The following is a 15,524-nucleotide window of genomic DNA, read 5'->3' as shown; positions in this document are numbered from 1 at the left end:
CTCAAAGCAGCTGTGACATAGCTCTACTACACAGGAGGCAATAAACCTCACGGAGCTGCTCAGGACCCCTCTGCTAGGAACCAAGATTAGAACCGGATTTGTCTGCCTCCCTGTGCTGTGCTGACCCCCGCATGGCACTAATCAGGGCTGGTGGAGAGGAAGGACATCCTCCTCCTGGTCTTTATTCCCCAAGGCAGACAGGGCATCATCTGCACCACCAGGCGCCTCCTCCCGATCCCTCCAGAGGGCGCTGTGGGTCTGGGCTCCCTGATGTGTTTTCCTTGCCTCCTGTAACTGAAACTTACAGCTGTTCCTTTCTTAAAAATGTTCAGGGTGGGGCGAAGGGTGTGTGTGTGTGTGTGTTTGTGTTGATTCTTTGTTTCCTCAAAGCACTCAAGTTTGAGTGGGTTTGACAAGCAGTCCATGAGCTTGGCATATGCTTGGCTTCCCCCTCCCTGGAAACAGGTCTAGCCGCCAGGTCCCCGCCCGCCCCCCACATGGATTTGGTGACGCACGTGGTCAAGGCCCTCACAGCCCTGCTCTCATCCGTTTTAGGTGCATGAGATCCTGAAGCGCACAGCCTGTTCCCGAGCCAACAACACAATGGGTAAGGACCCCTTGCCCCACCCATAGACATAGTGCTGACGGGGTGCGAGGGGACCAGAGCTGTCCTTTCAACAGCTCGCTTGGTGGGCAGCAAAGAACAAGACAAACAAATGCCCCACACAGAGGGGAGGAGGCTGCTTTCACTTAGGCTGGGAAACCCCGCCTTGCCCTCCAGGAGCAGGGGAGGGGGCACCCCATTTCTTGGAGGGGTTGGGGCTGCTCCCCAGACTGCTATAACCTCTCCCAGATCTTCATTTCAGAAGAAAGGCATCTTAGAAGTCCTTCAGTCCAACCCCCTCACTTTATGCATGAAAAAACTGACCCCAGAGAGGGTGAATGACTTGTGTAAGGCCACACATTAGTCTGAGTGTGCCTCTTCTAAGTTTGGCATTCTTGTCACCCAATCTGGCTAAATCTGTTTGCCTTGTGGTTTGTTTTTTAAATTTGAGGGTATTGGTCTTTAAAGCAGGAACCTCAGCACTTGGGAACTTGTAGTATAAGGCGAGCAGTCCAGATGTTGATGGATTACATAGAGACACATACTAGCCGGGGTAAAAATGTGAGCTTACGCACAAGCACGTGTGCTTCCCCCAGAAATCACTACAGGTTGAGCTCACTTTCCAAAGGTGCTACCATCATCTGAATGGCTTTTGAAACCTTTGAGAGAATTTCCTTCAGAATATACTCTGTGGTGACAAAACTGTGGATTTTGAGGCGGCTTCAAATTGAAAAGAGTCCAAAGTTATTTAGAGGCAAGCCTAGTGCATAATGTAGGCAGTGAAGTTGAGGAATTATAATAGTGATGACAGCAGTAATAGCTATTATTGGAGAGGTTATCATGGGCCTCATAGCTGCCTCAGTACCAAGGGAACGACACTGAAGAGGGATTCAGAGCAGGTTTTGTACAGCGATAGCACATCCAGGATAGTGCAGAACCTCTCAAGGGGCACTTATGTATGACTCTTCTTTGATGTGCTCATCTTGCTACAAAATTCCAAATCACACTCCAAGTTTTAAAAATCAAATCTTCTGTGTAATGTTATTTGTCTGGAGCATGATGCTTATAAGGAAAGGATGTGAGTGAGTGGGTAATTAATTAGTCCAGTTCAATTCCATGGAATGAACTGAAGCCCTCATTTTGAGCAGCTAATTGTTCTTGGTTATAAAGACAACCAGAGGAGTCAAGAGATCTTAGAAAGTATTTCGTACTTTCTCATGGCCTCCATCAAAGTTCCTGAATTTATCCTCGTTGCTTGACCAGTTCACTCCTCAACCCCATTAATTTCCCTTTTATCCTTTCACACCCTCCCTAATTTGATCAAAACTACTCCCTCGGATATCGTAGGTGACTTCTTACTTCCCACATTTCATGGCCTTTTTCTTAGTCTTCATCTTCCTTAACTTTGTACATCTTTCCAAGCCTTCTTTACAGAACCTTCATCTTCTGAGAGTTGATATCCAGGAAGGTGCTGCTGATCTACTGATCTGCTGTTGTTCGGTTTCTACCTCTGGACTACCCTTTCTTTGGTTCCTCTCCCTTCTTCCACATTTTGGATGTTGTTGTCTCCATGTTTCTTTGGCCTCCTCTCTCTCTCTCTCTCTCTCTCTCTCTCTCTCTCTCTCTCTCTCTCTCTCTCGATGCTTTGCAACAGTATATTATCATTTCCTGTTTCTTCCACCAATTCCAGCCCAGCATTTCCAACTGCTTGATTGATACCTCCACTGAGATGTTCACCAGAACCTTAAAATCAATATATCTAATACTAGAGGTCTGGTGCATGAATTTGTGCACGGGTGGGGTTCCTCGGCCTGGCTGGCGATCAAGGCCTATCAGGGGGCCTGGCCAGCTGGGGGGGAGGGACTGCAGGAGTTGGCCTACCGCCCCCCCCCCCATTGGGGCATGTGGGGAGGGACCACAGGAGGTTGGCCGGCCAGGGTGGGGAGGGGCCATGGGAGGTTGGCCAGCTGGCCCCCCCTATCAGGGCCAATTAGGGGGCCGGCCAGGGGGAGGGGCTGCAGGAGGTTGGCTTTGGGAGTGCACTAACCACCAGGGGGCAGCTCCTGCATTGAGCGTCTGCCCCCTGATGGTCAGTGCGCATCATAGCGACTGGTCGATTGGTTGTTCCAGTTGTTTGGTCCTAACGGTCACTTAGGCTTTTATATATATATAGATTCTATTTCTATTTCATTCCCCCTCTCTCCTTTGCCCTCTCTCACCAGTGCTTCTCTTCCTGTCAATGTGACTATTATCCTCTCTCCTTTTGCTCATGTTGTTCCCTTTGCACGAATGTCCTTCCCCCAGTCTCACTCCTACCCATCCCCAGACCAAACATCATTGTCCAACAGGTTCTCTTTAATGCCCCCCCTTTTCTTCAGCACTCCCATAAAACAGAATCTCTTTCTCGCAGGTTATCTCTGTCCATGGCTTATACTCTGAAGACAGTCCTTAAGATGTGTCTGAATCATCTTTCATGCTTTAATGCACTTAGCTGTCTGCCTTGCACATTCTGCTCAGTTAATGTGGTTTAATGAATTAATTAAACATGACTATCCTGCTAGTTTCATAGCAGTAGCTGTCGAGTTCCTGACTTCCGTGTCCATGTACAAATGACTTAACTTCTCTGCAACTCAGGTTCCTTTTATGTCCAGTGGGGATAATAATATCTAATTTGAAGGGTTTTTGTAAAGATTAAATAAGAAGCTGTTAGTTTGTCTTGTAAACTGGGAAGTCCCTAAGAACTAAAGTTTATTTTGAGAGACAGTCTCCAGAGTGCTGAAAGGTCATTAGAGACCCTCTGCTTTAACAATGAAATTTTTTCCTTTGAGGATCTAAGGTCTTGGTTGTGTTTGTTGTTGTTTGTATTTTATGTCTCAAAGCCAAACATCTTAAGGATTTTGTTGTTGTTGAGTAATTTTCAAAAATTTCTTTCTTTTTTTTAACATTCAGAAAACATTTCTTGAGAACCTGCTATGTGTCATATGATGTTATAGAAACTGAGAGATGCCAAGGTGAATTTTACCTAATTTCTACCCTCGAGAGGCTCTTAGTTTAGCCATGCGGACAAACATATAAACTGACAGTTATGAGATAATCTGGCAGGTACAATAATAGAGACATGTTCAGAGTGCAAAGGGAACATAGAGGAGGATGCAATTACTTCCACATCTGTGTCTAAGTATCAACGTAAAATTTCTAGTATTAGTTTCATAGCCCGAGAGAAAGCAGGCATCTCAGTAATTCTCATTTCCAATTACAAATGGGTACAAAGAGGATAAGTGTACACTGGGTCATACACTGAGTCACTGTCAGAATTGGGTCTGGAACTTCGCTTTCCTTGCTCCACCCCTATTTTTCCTACCTTTGGGATTCTATGAACTACAAGTGGAGTTAGCTTGGGTCTTTAAAGTTGGTTACTTATAGAAATAATAGTTATCTAGCAATCAACTTATAGACTCTTTAATTGGAAGGGATAGCCTACCTCCTTTTGACATATGATGAACCTGAGATCCTAAGACGCCAATGTACTTCTGCTAGAACTTTGGCAGGGGAACATGGAGAAGTGAGTTTAAGTTCTATCATCATTAAATTCTGTTAGATTGTGGCAGACTATATTGTGTCCATTAGCCTCAGTTTTTCTTCACTTAGAAAATGATGAAAAATGAAGGAAAGCAGAGATTAACGGATATTATAAAGTCTCTTCCTTAGTGCCATTTAATATATTTTAAGGTAAGGCTTAAATTAGCAACTCACTATACTGTAAATTTTAAAAACCTATTATGATTTCTGTGCTTTAAGCATGGACATTATGAAAATTTAGTGATGAATTATTTTCTATCTAGATTCTCAGAACTAAATATCCAACTACACATTCAATATCTCCATGCAGTTGCCCTGAAAGAATCTGAACTACAATGTGAACCAAAAGGGCCATATAGATTTCCCTTTGGGGGACAACACAGTTCCCATCCATGTAACCCCAATTTCAATAAACACTAGCTCTCAATTTCTCAAGCCAGAAATTATAACTAAGTGCTGTTGAGTTGAATGACCTCTCAAATATCTCTACAATTGGTATACTTTTTCTCTTCACAACCATTATCCTAGTCTATATGAACTGTATTATTTTTTACCTGAATTACTTTCCCAACCACTAAGTCATCTTCTTATCCCCAGTTTTGTGTATTTTAACTCATCCTATAAAATGCAGTCTGATTTTAAAAGGCAGATTTCATTATATCACTGGCCTGCTTGAAATGGTAAAATAGATCCACATTTCTTAGATAAAATGCAAACGCCTTAATAGTTACACATTGTTATGGACTTGATATTTGTTGCTCCTGCCCCAAATTCATACATTGAAGCCCCAATTCCCTTTCCCCAAAATAAATAAAGTCTGGTAGTTGCACAGTAGCTACTGGTGATTTATTAACTTTGTAACAAGAGACATATGACTGCACTTTTCTGCTTTCCAGCAGAGGAGAACCCTGAAGGCCAGTTTTCACCTTGTTTGACTTCTGCCTAGGAAAATCAAGTCCTTTCTAAGCTCCTTGGTCAACCTAAACAATCTTACTTAGAAGATCAGGAAGAATGAAAAATATGATAACAGGGTGAGGCCTCAAGATAATATGGGCCTTTGAGCCATGGGGTGGATTTTGTTTTATTGCTCTTCTCTCTGGTTGGGTAGAGAAGCACAAATGGCATAGAATTGACTTAGATCCTTCAGAGGATGATTGCTTCATACAAAGAAGATAAGGAGAACAGGACAGTACTTAGAACTGTTGTCCAAGGTATTTTGTTGATCCTTCAACCTTGGCATTAACTTTTATGAGGTCATCACTTCTGTACATCACTAATGTACAGAGCCTTATTCCCTTTCCTATTATACCAGATTACAATGGAAATTAAAAGATGGGAAAGATAATAAAGATTAGAATTAGAAGATGGAAAAAAAGTACTAAAGGTAATAATAATTCAGAAATACTCTCATTTTTTTAGTATTATTACTTCTTTTCTTTGTGAAAAATGCATTGTTTTGAATGGCTGCTTTTGCAAAGCATTGAGCTGTATACAAGTTGTATGTATTAAATTATTTATGTTCCTGTTCTGTTCCATAAAATTTCTGAGGTGGCTTACAAGAAAAACAATAAAACAGCATAATATAAATAATAAATTAAAAAATAAGAAACAGGAAAAGCACAAATTAAAATTGAATGTCAAAACTAGGAGAAAAAAATAGACTACAAATATTTAAACCATAAGGCCCTCTAGTTTCCACAGTTGGGCTGCAAATTTGACCTTGAGCCAAAGTGAAAGGGGAATATGGTTAGTGGTTTAGTTCTTGATGTTCTCAGCAACATCTTTTTGTATAGAAAAATTTCTAAATCTCTCATAATAGTCTCTGCTTTCTTATGTATAACTAGAGGCCTGGTGCACAAAATTCGTGCATGGGTAGGCTCCCTAGGCCTGGCCAGTGATCAGGGCCTATCTGTGGGGCAACTGGTGGGACAATGGAGGGCTCCTGCTGGCACCCACCTTGGCTGGCCTGGGGTCTGTGGGCTGGGGGCAGCTCCTGCATTGAGCATCTGCCCCCTGGTGGTCAGTAGATGTCATAGCTACAGGTCGTTCCAACATTTGGTCAATTTGCATATTAGACTTTTATTATATAGGATAGGTCAGCATATATTCCCTGTATAAATGCATAGTAAACTTTTCTGGATGATTCAGGATCATTACTAAGAACATCTTTTTTTTTTTTTTTTTAAATGTTTCTTCAAGGGTTGCTTGCTCCACACTCTTTGATTTCTTGAATTTTTGACCCAGGTTAGCTTCCTTTCTGAGTTTTATTATTTCAGTTTTGCTTTGCTGTTTGGGAGACAGAAACACAGCTTGTTAGAATTTTAGGTAAAGAGAGAGTGAAGGAGGGTCTGAAGGATTCTGCTGTGGTTAAAGTACATTCACATAACATTAGGGAACAGATTTTATGAGATCTAGATACTTTTTCTTCTGAGCTCTCTGTTGTGAGAGCTGGGATAACCAGATAAGAGGTGTCTGTACAAATATATAAGGACCAAATAATAAGGACCCTTTACACATGTGTCTAGCTGTATGCTTTCAAAGCACTTTTACTCTCATTATTTCCTGTACACTACCATGCAAAATAGGTTCAACAGATGTTAACTCATTTCACCATAGAGGGATTACCTTGGTGCCCAAGGTTAGAGATTCAAAGCCAGATTTAGAACTTGGGTTCCTTAGCTTGTCTTCATAGCTCTATAATCAATTAATAAATAAATAAAGTTATTAGGAAAGGTTTCCCAGAGAGGTGGAAGCTGAGGTCTGCCCAGTGTTAGATTCATTTATTCATTCAAAAAATTTTTTTATTGGGTACGAACTATGTGTCATTCAGATTCCAGAACTAAGGGAATAGAGTAGGGAATCAAACAAACACAACAGACATCAATCCCTGCCTTTATGGGGCGGGTTTACTTTTGAATTAACATTTGAGGGCAAGAGGAAATAAGCCACGTGGTTGTCTGGCAAGAGAGATACATACAAAGAAAGCAAATAATAAAAAAAGACATGATGGGAGCCACTCCAGAGAATCAGAAACAAATGACACACTCAAATCAGGAAAATTTAGGTTGGGAATAGTAATAGAGAGACCATTTACAAAGGTGTGGATAGGGAATCTCTCTCTTATTTACCCCTAGAAGTGAGGGATTATGGACCAATGCACACATGATGTTCAGAGACTAAATATATTTGTGAGTTTTGGTTCTGCATGGTGGCAGTAGCATGTGAGCCATCACACACTTGGCCCAGCCCCATGATGCCTCCTTAATCATAACATAAAGCCAGCTTTCAGGGTCTGGGAGTTTACCCCATCATGGAAAGCCTTTAAAGTACACTTGACCATGGAAAGAAACCCAAGCCCCCATGATCACGTCTGAGGAGGATGGACACCTTTTTTGTTCCTTCATGTGGAAATCGTTGTTGCCTTTTCATGGACAGAGAATTGCAGATTGATGGAGCTACATTTTCATAGACACTTTGGTGTCAGAGCATTTACACGAATATGCTTTGTGCGTCTCCCCTCCCCACTCAGGAGACGATGTCTTAATTATTTTGACTGAAGCCAGACCATGTTGTGTGCTGTAAACATCTGGTTTATCATTCATGCAGCTGAACTGGTTTATATTTTGTTAGAAGAAAAGACTTTGGATTAAAGGCATTTAAGTAATTAAACACATGTCAAGACAATTTGGTGATGGGTAAATATAGTCTCTGCTCAGTGCACCGTCTGGGGGTTCTGGTTTAGATTTACGTCCGGCTGGAGTGCAGGGATGAAAGCAGCACGCCGGGTGGATTGGGCCCTGTTCTGGGGGGATCAAAACCAAATGGGTTTTCAGGAGTTCAGCACTGTTCCTCTAAGTACCTGTCCCGATGGAGCAGTTTCCTTTGAGTTTGGCCTGGAAGGACTAGAGCTTAGTCCCTGTCACCCAGCGCCATTTGCAGATTTAATAAGACTCTCTCTAGGAGGCAGACCATAAACTGTGCTTTGATTGATCCTTTGTGTCCAGGAAACCAGAGATGTTTCAGAAGCTAAATGCTAGGCCTCAGGTTTGTGTTATGAGTGTGTGTTTTCAGGTACCAGTCTTGGGCCCAAGCCTGCTCTGCTCTGTACCTTGGTCCTGATCCTATGGATGCAGTTGACCTATCTGGCTGGATCAGGCTGTGCAGAGCTGTGGTCAGTGATGAGCAAAGAGGAAAAACAAACCTTGTCCTTTGAGAGTTACAGTTCTAACAGCAATAGGTATGAAGTACCTGGTAATTTGATGAGACTTAGGGATCAGAGAGGGTGTCCCTAGTGAGCTGTGCTTGGAGCCGAGACACTGCTCCTCTCTGTGGGTAGAGAGAACACCCTCCATGCTTTCTCCTTCTTCCAGGCCCCCCTTCTGGGAGTAATGGGAAAAGAAGTTGGGCATCTCTCTCCCTGAGTCTAGAGCAGAGAGGAAGGACTATAGACGTGATCCTGAAGAAGAAAGCTTTGCCATTATGGCCACATGGATGGAACCAATTAACCCATTTTTGCTGAAAAGAAAGGAAAAAAAATCAGAATTTCAATTTTCAAAGCAGAGACTCTTTTTTTTTTTTTAAAAAAATGTTTGATTATTTTCTTCTTCTTTCAAACCAATTTTCATGCTTGTTTGGGGGTAGAATCTTGGTTTCTGAAGTCTGTGGGTGACTCAAGAGGCCAAAACAATTCCCATTCTTGGGTGAAGTTGTGGATGCACAGTGACTTTGCAGTTTGCCTCCGCCCCCCATTCTTCTTTCTTTTATGTCCTATTCCCTCCCTCTGCTCAGCAGCCAGTGATTGGGATTGCCCATAGGATACCATCTGAAAAAGGGGAGGTCCATAGCCATGGGAGACAGAGACACATTCCATGACTGCATGTGGGGGCTCTGGTTATCTGGGTTATGATCACATGAATCATATTGGCTCCAAGGCAAAGAACCATTTGTTGGGCTTCCTCTCTTAGGAAGTGGACTAATGAATTGGAGTTTAAAGTTTCTTCATCAGCATAGATTGCCAAAGAAAACTGAAATAGTGAGGAAGGTGGGTGCCTGTGATAAATGGAAAGTCACTGAGATAAGTTTAGCCATAGGGTAGTTATTTGTAACAACCATTATTCTTTCTGTGTTCCCAGCAGGGAACTAGGTGCTATAAATAAGAGGCAAAGGTGAGAGGGGAGTGCTCTCTGATTTCAGGTACCTTGTAGACCTTTGAGGGACACAAAACAATTTTGCACACACAAAATTCCACAAGTGAAGTGAGCTGCCTGCTTTAGGCATGCATTGGAAAGGAAACTTTATTTGAGATGGGGGTGGGGTGCACAGCTTTAGACCTCCAATGATTTGAAATCTTTCTGAGGATCTGGCAGTAGGACCCAGGAGTTCAGGTTGTCAGCCTAATTCTCTCAGACACTCAGCTACTGTGCTCAGCAAAGTTGAGAATTAGCAGAAGAGTTCAACACCTGTTTAACTTTTCCCATGCAGTTTTGAGACTGTCTTCAGGGTGTATACTGCTGCCATGGCAACCATGGGGTGCAGGGGTGGGGGCATAGGGGAGGGGAGGAGAGGTTGGGTGGGGTAGTGCGTGGGGTGTGGTCTAGTTGAAGACCTACCCGCCTGTGATGCTTCAGCCTCTATCCATGTTGACAGCCCTTGTGTAGCTTTGAACTACCCCACCCCCTCCCGACGTGGGACTCCTCCCCTTGATTATTGTAGGGTGGCTTCACATTGCTGTGGTTATGGCTCTTGAACTGATTAATGATGCTCAGAGTGAAATTGTAGTCTTGCAAGTAGGACAAATCTGCAGCTCATTGAGGCTTGGGGCACCCCTCCCCCAACCCGCACTCTCTTTACCCACCCTCTGATCCCCCCACTCCCCAGAGTTATTTCTGATGTTTTATGTTCATGCCAAGGAGGAAACTCAAAATCAGTAAAGGACTGGTCCTTTGGTAATGCCGCTGCACCAAACACAGCTCTCAACTCACTGGAAAATGGCCACTTCTGCTGAGTGCCCCTTGTGGCCTCCGTTCCCATTGAGCCCATGGCTGGTCTTTCTGGCATCCAGTATCCCAGAACTGAGGTGAATAGGCACAAGATTTGAGGAAGGGGAGGCTGACAGAGGAGAGAGGATTGTTTAAGAGCCTCTGCAGTTTCTGGGCTTGTAGGTGGGGCATTGGGTAGAAATGGGAGGTGAAAAATCATGAATTTTAATGAGTAACTGTTTAGATTTGTTATCCAAATCTGTCCTTTATTCAGAGCCCTGAAAATGCAGATTACTTAAGAGTTTAGATATCATATGTGTTTCCCTCCAAAACCAATTTTCTCCTCATCTCACCCCTATCTATAGGCTCTTTGGAAAGAATGATTCAGGGTAGAAAGTGCATTTGAGACGAGGGAAATCACTGTGTAGCAGAGACTCCCCACACACCCCATGATTAAGTGTGCCTCCCAGCATGGCTGGATCCTCGGTGCTGGAATTGGTGAGAATAATCCCTCCCATCTGAGTCAGGCAGAACATGTAGACCACTTCATAGCCGCTGAATAAAATTATGAATGAAACGATAACCATGCCTCAATGCTGAGCTCAAGGTTCTCTGTTGTGAGCATATTAGAGCTAAAGGGACAGAGCCATTGATTCATTGAACATATATTTCATAGGCTTGCTATTGGCTGGTGGTGTGAAATACTATTGAGATTAAAAAATGAATTCCTTGTGTGGCTTTTCAAACTTTGTGGTCTCAGAGACCCTTTATACTTTTAAACCATTGAGAGTGCCCAAAGGGCTTTTGTTTAGGTGGGTTATACTGATTAATATTTATTGCATTAAAAGTTAAAAGTGAGCCGAAACCGGTTTGGCTCAGTGGATAGAGCGTCGGCCTGCGGACTGAAGGGTCCCGGGTTTGATTCCGGTTAAGGGCATGTACCTTGGTTGCGGGCACATCCCCAGTAGGGGGTGTGCAGAAGGCAGCTGATCGATGTTTCTCTCTCATCGATGTTTCTGGCTCTCTATCCCTCTCCCTTCCTCTCTGTAAAATATCAATAAAATATATATTTAAAAAAAAAGTTAAAACTGAAAAACTTTTAAAGCTCAAGAACATGCAAACATACATTCCATCAACTGTCATGGGATGATGTCATCACGTCACAAAATTGCAATGTATAGTCGTGAAAGATGAAAAAGCAAATAATATCTTAGTACTATTATATAAAATAGTTTTGACCTATAAACCCACTGAAAATGTCATGGGGACTCACAGGGTTCCCCAGATCATACTTTGAGAACTACTGCCCTGCATACCCCTAAGTGAGACAGCTCATGGTCCACAGATCAGCCATGGACAGGAATAACCACCACTCTGTGCAGGAACAGGGAGCTGTCAGAAGGGAGTTCAGATAAAGTGCTATGGGACATATTTTCATTGATCATAATTATAGTAATTTATATAGTCATCCCTATGCTATCATTGTACATAGATATTCTCAACTGATGGTGGGCATGGAGGGGGCGGTGGAGGAGGAGAGTTATTGAACTGGAGAGATCTGAATATGTGAGGACAGGAGGAATGCGAAGTTTGAGAGAGCCTGTCTGATATCAAAACATAACTTCATATTTGGGAAATGAAAAAATATTGCTCTTACACTAAGAACGAAAGCTCGATAAAAACGCATGTAGACTGGGAGGCCACAGAGGAAGGTGCAGTGATTCTCAGCTGAGAGGTGGGTGAGGGCTTAATATGTGTCAAAAGAAACTCCTGCCCTAGAGTTATTATTTTCATCTTCCTTTCTTCCATAGGCATTAACTTTCTGATAGCAAACAATATCTATGAGGCGGCCTACCCTCTTCATGACGTAAGTACCATTTCTGTCGGCACACTCCCTGAAGGCCTAAAAAACTTGAAAACCACAGGCAACATAGTGGGCGGATATATGCGAGGTGAGGCAGAAATGAATCATGACATTAAAATACTTTGGCTGATTCTGGGCAGCTCATGACTGACCATAAGCCCCAGTTTGATTTTTGCCAGTTGTCTGTCCAGTTATTTCCCCAAAGGCAGAATGAACTGGTTTTATTTGAGCTTTCCCTACACTCCCTGCTTTTGTTTTTGGGGAAAGTGTGAGAAGGCAGAGACGGCCTGCAAGTGGTCAAAGGGAGGAGATGTTGGAAATGGGTGGATGGCGGTGGAAGGAAAGCCTATGGCCTAGATAACACACAACCTAGACCATCAGGTCCTTAAATAATTGAAAGTGACGTTTGTATATGATAGTTTTGTGTGGGTGTGAAATTCCTCATCCTTAATATGCAAATATATACTAAGTGTCATATTTTTATTTTATTTTAACATTTTGAAGGAACTATCTCAAAATTATGTATACTATTGTTTGGTTAAGTGAAGAAAACAGATTGTAATCAAAGCTTTACTTGACTGGAAGTAATGTTATAAACATCTCATAATACAGTGTAATAACATTCTTCAAGTTGACTCATGAAGAACTTAACTGGCCCATGAATGAAATGCCCCCACTATTCATTTGGTTGGTGACTTCTTTAGCACCTGTCACAGAGTCATGCCAAATGAGGTGACCGAGGTGGGGATCCCTGAATGCCTGAAGGAATTCCCCAGATGACAGTCTGATTCTTACTGACATCTTTACGATGGGCATATACAAGGTTAGGTTCAGTCAGTTATGGGCAGGGGTGAGCAGAACACAGTACTGGGTGATTTCCTGTGATATGCCCATTTGCAGACACAGGCTGTGCCATTGTATCTGCTATGAGGAGGCACAGGCTGACCTCTGGAGCATCTGAGGGGAGTATCTGTCTGAGAAGTTGTCCACAGGAAACATTGCAAAGGTTGATGACTAAGAAAGTGGAAGGAACATTAGTTCCTTACCATATCATGTTTTTGACCTTCCTCCAATGAGAATGAAAAAAATGGGATGATGTTAAAAAAGAAAAAGAAAATCTTTTCTCTGTTTTTAACAGTTCCATGGGCTTTATCTAGCATCTCTTTCCCTCCTACAGGGTGAATATGATAGTCCAGGGGATGACATGAATGACAGAAAGGTAAGCTGGCTTTATGCTGCACCGAGGGCTTGAGCATGGAAGACCATGGATGGGTGTGGAACTAGATAGAAGTGTCCTAAATGTTTGATTTATCTGCTTATATATTTTTCAGCAGTCCTTCCACTGCTCCCTGCCCTCTAGGCACTTGGAAATGTGAGGGCCATTTCTGGTCGTTGGCATGATTGTGTGTATGGGGGTACTGCTGGTATGAAGTGCCTGATGGGCCAGCTAGGCTAACCCTCTCACACAAAAGCATTATCCCACTCCTGATGACAAGAGGGCCTTAACTGAGAAACACTGGAAGTCCAAATTCCTTAATTTATAGATGGGGAAACTGATGCAGAGAAAGACTTTGCACCTTACCTGTGACAACACTGCCATAATTAACAGAAACAGGGCTTGGGACACCTCTGACTCTCGAATCCTGCTAAAAATTCATTATTTTCCATGCCATTATCTTTTATGGGGGTCATCTTTAAGTTCTCCTTCTTATCCTTCAGGGCAGATAAGTGGGGTATGGCCATTCCCACATTTCAGATAAGAAATCTGAGGGAGAGGGAAGCTCATTCACACTGTGTATTCCGGCAGCTAGGAATTAGAGGTTATATATAATATAATTAGTTAGGGGAGGGAAAAGGTCCCTTTGGAAGGATCTCTCCTATGCCAGTCACAGCCCCTGACTGGACAACTCTCTCCCCAGCCACTCACCTAGATCCCATTTATTCTGTTTGTGATGCTCAGGGCATGTGGGTGTGACCCCTTCCCTGCCATGGCATGGCGGGCTAAGGATCACCCAGCCTCCTTAACTAGCCCATGAATGAAATGCCACATCTGGCTTCAGCCCCCCAACCCATGCCATCCTCCCACACAGTTTCCCTCAGCCTTCAGCATCTATGGCGAGCAGAGGAGGGTGGGCAAGGGGAGTAGGGGTGAAGAATTGAAGCCCCAGAAGTTACACCCCCCGCACTCTGTTGTATGGAAAATCATTCATCCCCCAAGTTGCATTTAGAGCAGCCTTCTTTTTATCCTGCCTATTAGTCCCTGTTATGAAGTGTTAAGTATTAAAAACATAAAAGGTCTTTTCCAGAAATACTGCTGTGATTGCTTACACATGTCCCTTCTCTGCCTGCCCAGGGAATCTGCTCTAGTATTTCGATGTCTTAACCTCATCTGTTTTCTATCTGATGCTAATAGTCTCGGTGTTTAATTTCCTGAAAAGTCCCGGATCAGATTTAAAGGAAAAGGAGGAAGCATTTCGCCCCACATCTCACCTCGCTCACCCCAACCATTTTTTTGTCCTCCCATTCTCTAATTTCACATCCCTCCCCTTTAAAGAGTGATCACTACTGATGTCAACCTAGGAAACCTCCTGCTGGGTGGGTGGTGACCCAGTTTGTACAGGTAGAGCACTTTATAGGAACATTCCAGACCAGGATCACACAGCAATTCATGGGAGAAATCAGCCAGCCCTCTCTTATCTTTACAGAGGCAGAGAGAAGGAAAGTGTAGACTATCCAAAATATATGTACATTTGTCTTTGCAATGATATATTATTATTAACAACAAAACCTTTTAACAAAACCTTTTCCTCCCAGGAAATGTTTTTCTTAGGTCAATAGAATTATTCCTAGTGCATAACCCAACTGGTCGATTGGGTAGAATCTGGGAGGCAGGGAGAGACCAGCCAGGGTTGGATAGGCATCCCGGTGCATAATTCCCAAAGTTTACATCAAAAGGGTGCTCAGCGAAGGTGGACCAGTGTCTTTGAAAGACAATAGGCTTTGTTCTTGTGGCTTTCCCTTGGGTTTGCTGGCAAGTCCTAGTGTCTTTGATTTCCTCTGCCAGGGTCACGTTAGGGAAATACATGTGATGGGGGAAAAGAGAAACCATGAGTGAGAGTGAAGCTTTTTTCTGTCTGTTTGGTTTGGGAAACATACCCAGCAAGGTGAGGAAACTGGTTCCAATGTCCAAAAACATTTGTCAAGTCAGGACTAAAACCTCGGTGTCAAGATTCCAGCCAGAGCCCTGAAGCCGGGTGGATACAGCTTCTTTTACATGGTGAGGGGAAATCTGACCAGGGTTCTGGGTTCCTGCCTGTAGTTTCAGTGGTTTATGGTGGTGTTTAAAGGTAATCTAAAGAGGAAAGAGCCAATCCCTTGAATATGTGCAGTATATTTATTTGTTTTTATTACATTGTAATTGTCTATCGCCCATTGAGAGGGCTGCAGGAGGGATTTTGGTTGAGGGAAAGGGAGAAAGAACCCTTGAATTTGGTGCTGG

General features: G+C 43.1%; 1 protein-coding gene across 2 annotated transcripts in view; it reads left to right on the top strand.

The window, feature by feature from the left end:
• The window catches only part of ANO2 (anoctamin 2), a 301,113-nt gene that overhangs the window by 101,391 nt on the left and 184,198 nt on the right, over positions 1-15,524 (top strand). For both annotated transcript variants that reach the window (XM_079774619.1, XM_079774620.1), the window contains exons 7-9: positions 556-607; positions 11,973-12,028; positions 13,203-13,244. In XM_079774619.1, the coding sequence (XP_079630745.1) occupies positions 556-607; positions 11,973-12,028; positions 13,203-13,244 (150 nt within the window). The remainder of the gene's footprint in view (positions 1-555; positions 608-11,972; positions 12,029-13,202; positions 13,245-15,524) is intronic.

The sequence above is a fragment of the Cnephaeus nilssonii genome, assembly GCF_951640355.1.
Source record: "Cnephaeus nilssonii genome assembly, chromosome: 6".
NCBI lineage: Eukaryota > Metazoa > Chordata > Mammalia > Chiroptera > Vespertilionidae > Cnephaeus > Cnephaeus nilssonii.
This window is presented reverse-complemented; position numbering and strand designations above follow the sequence as displayed.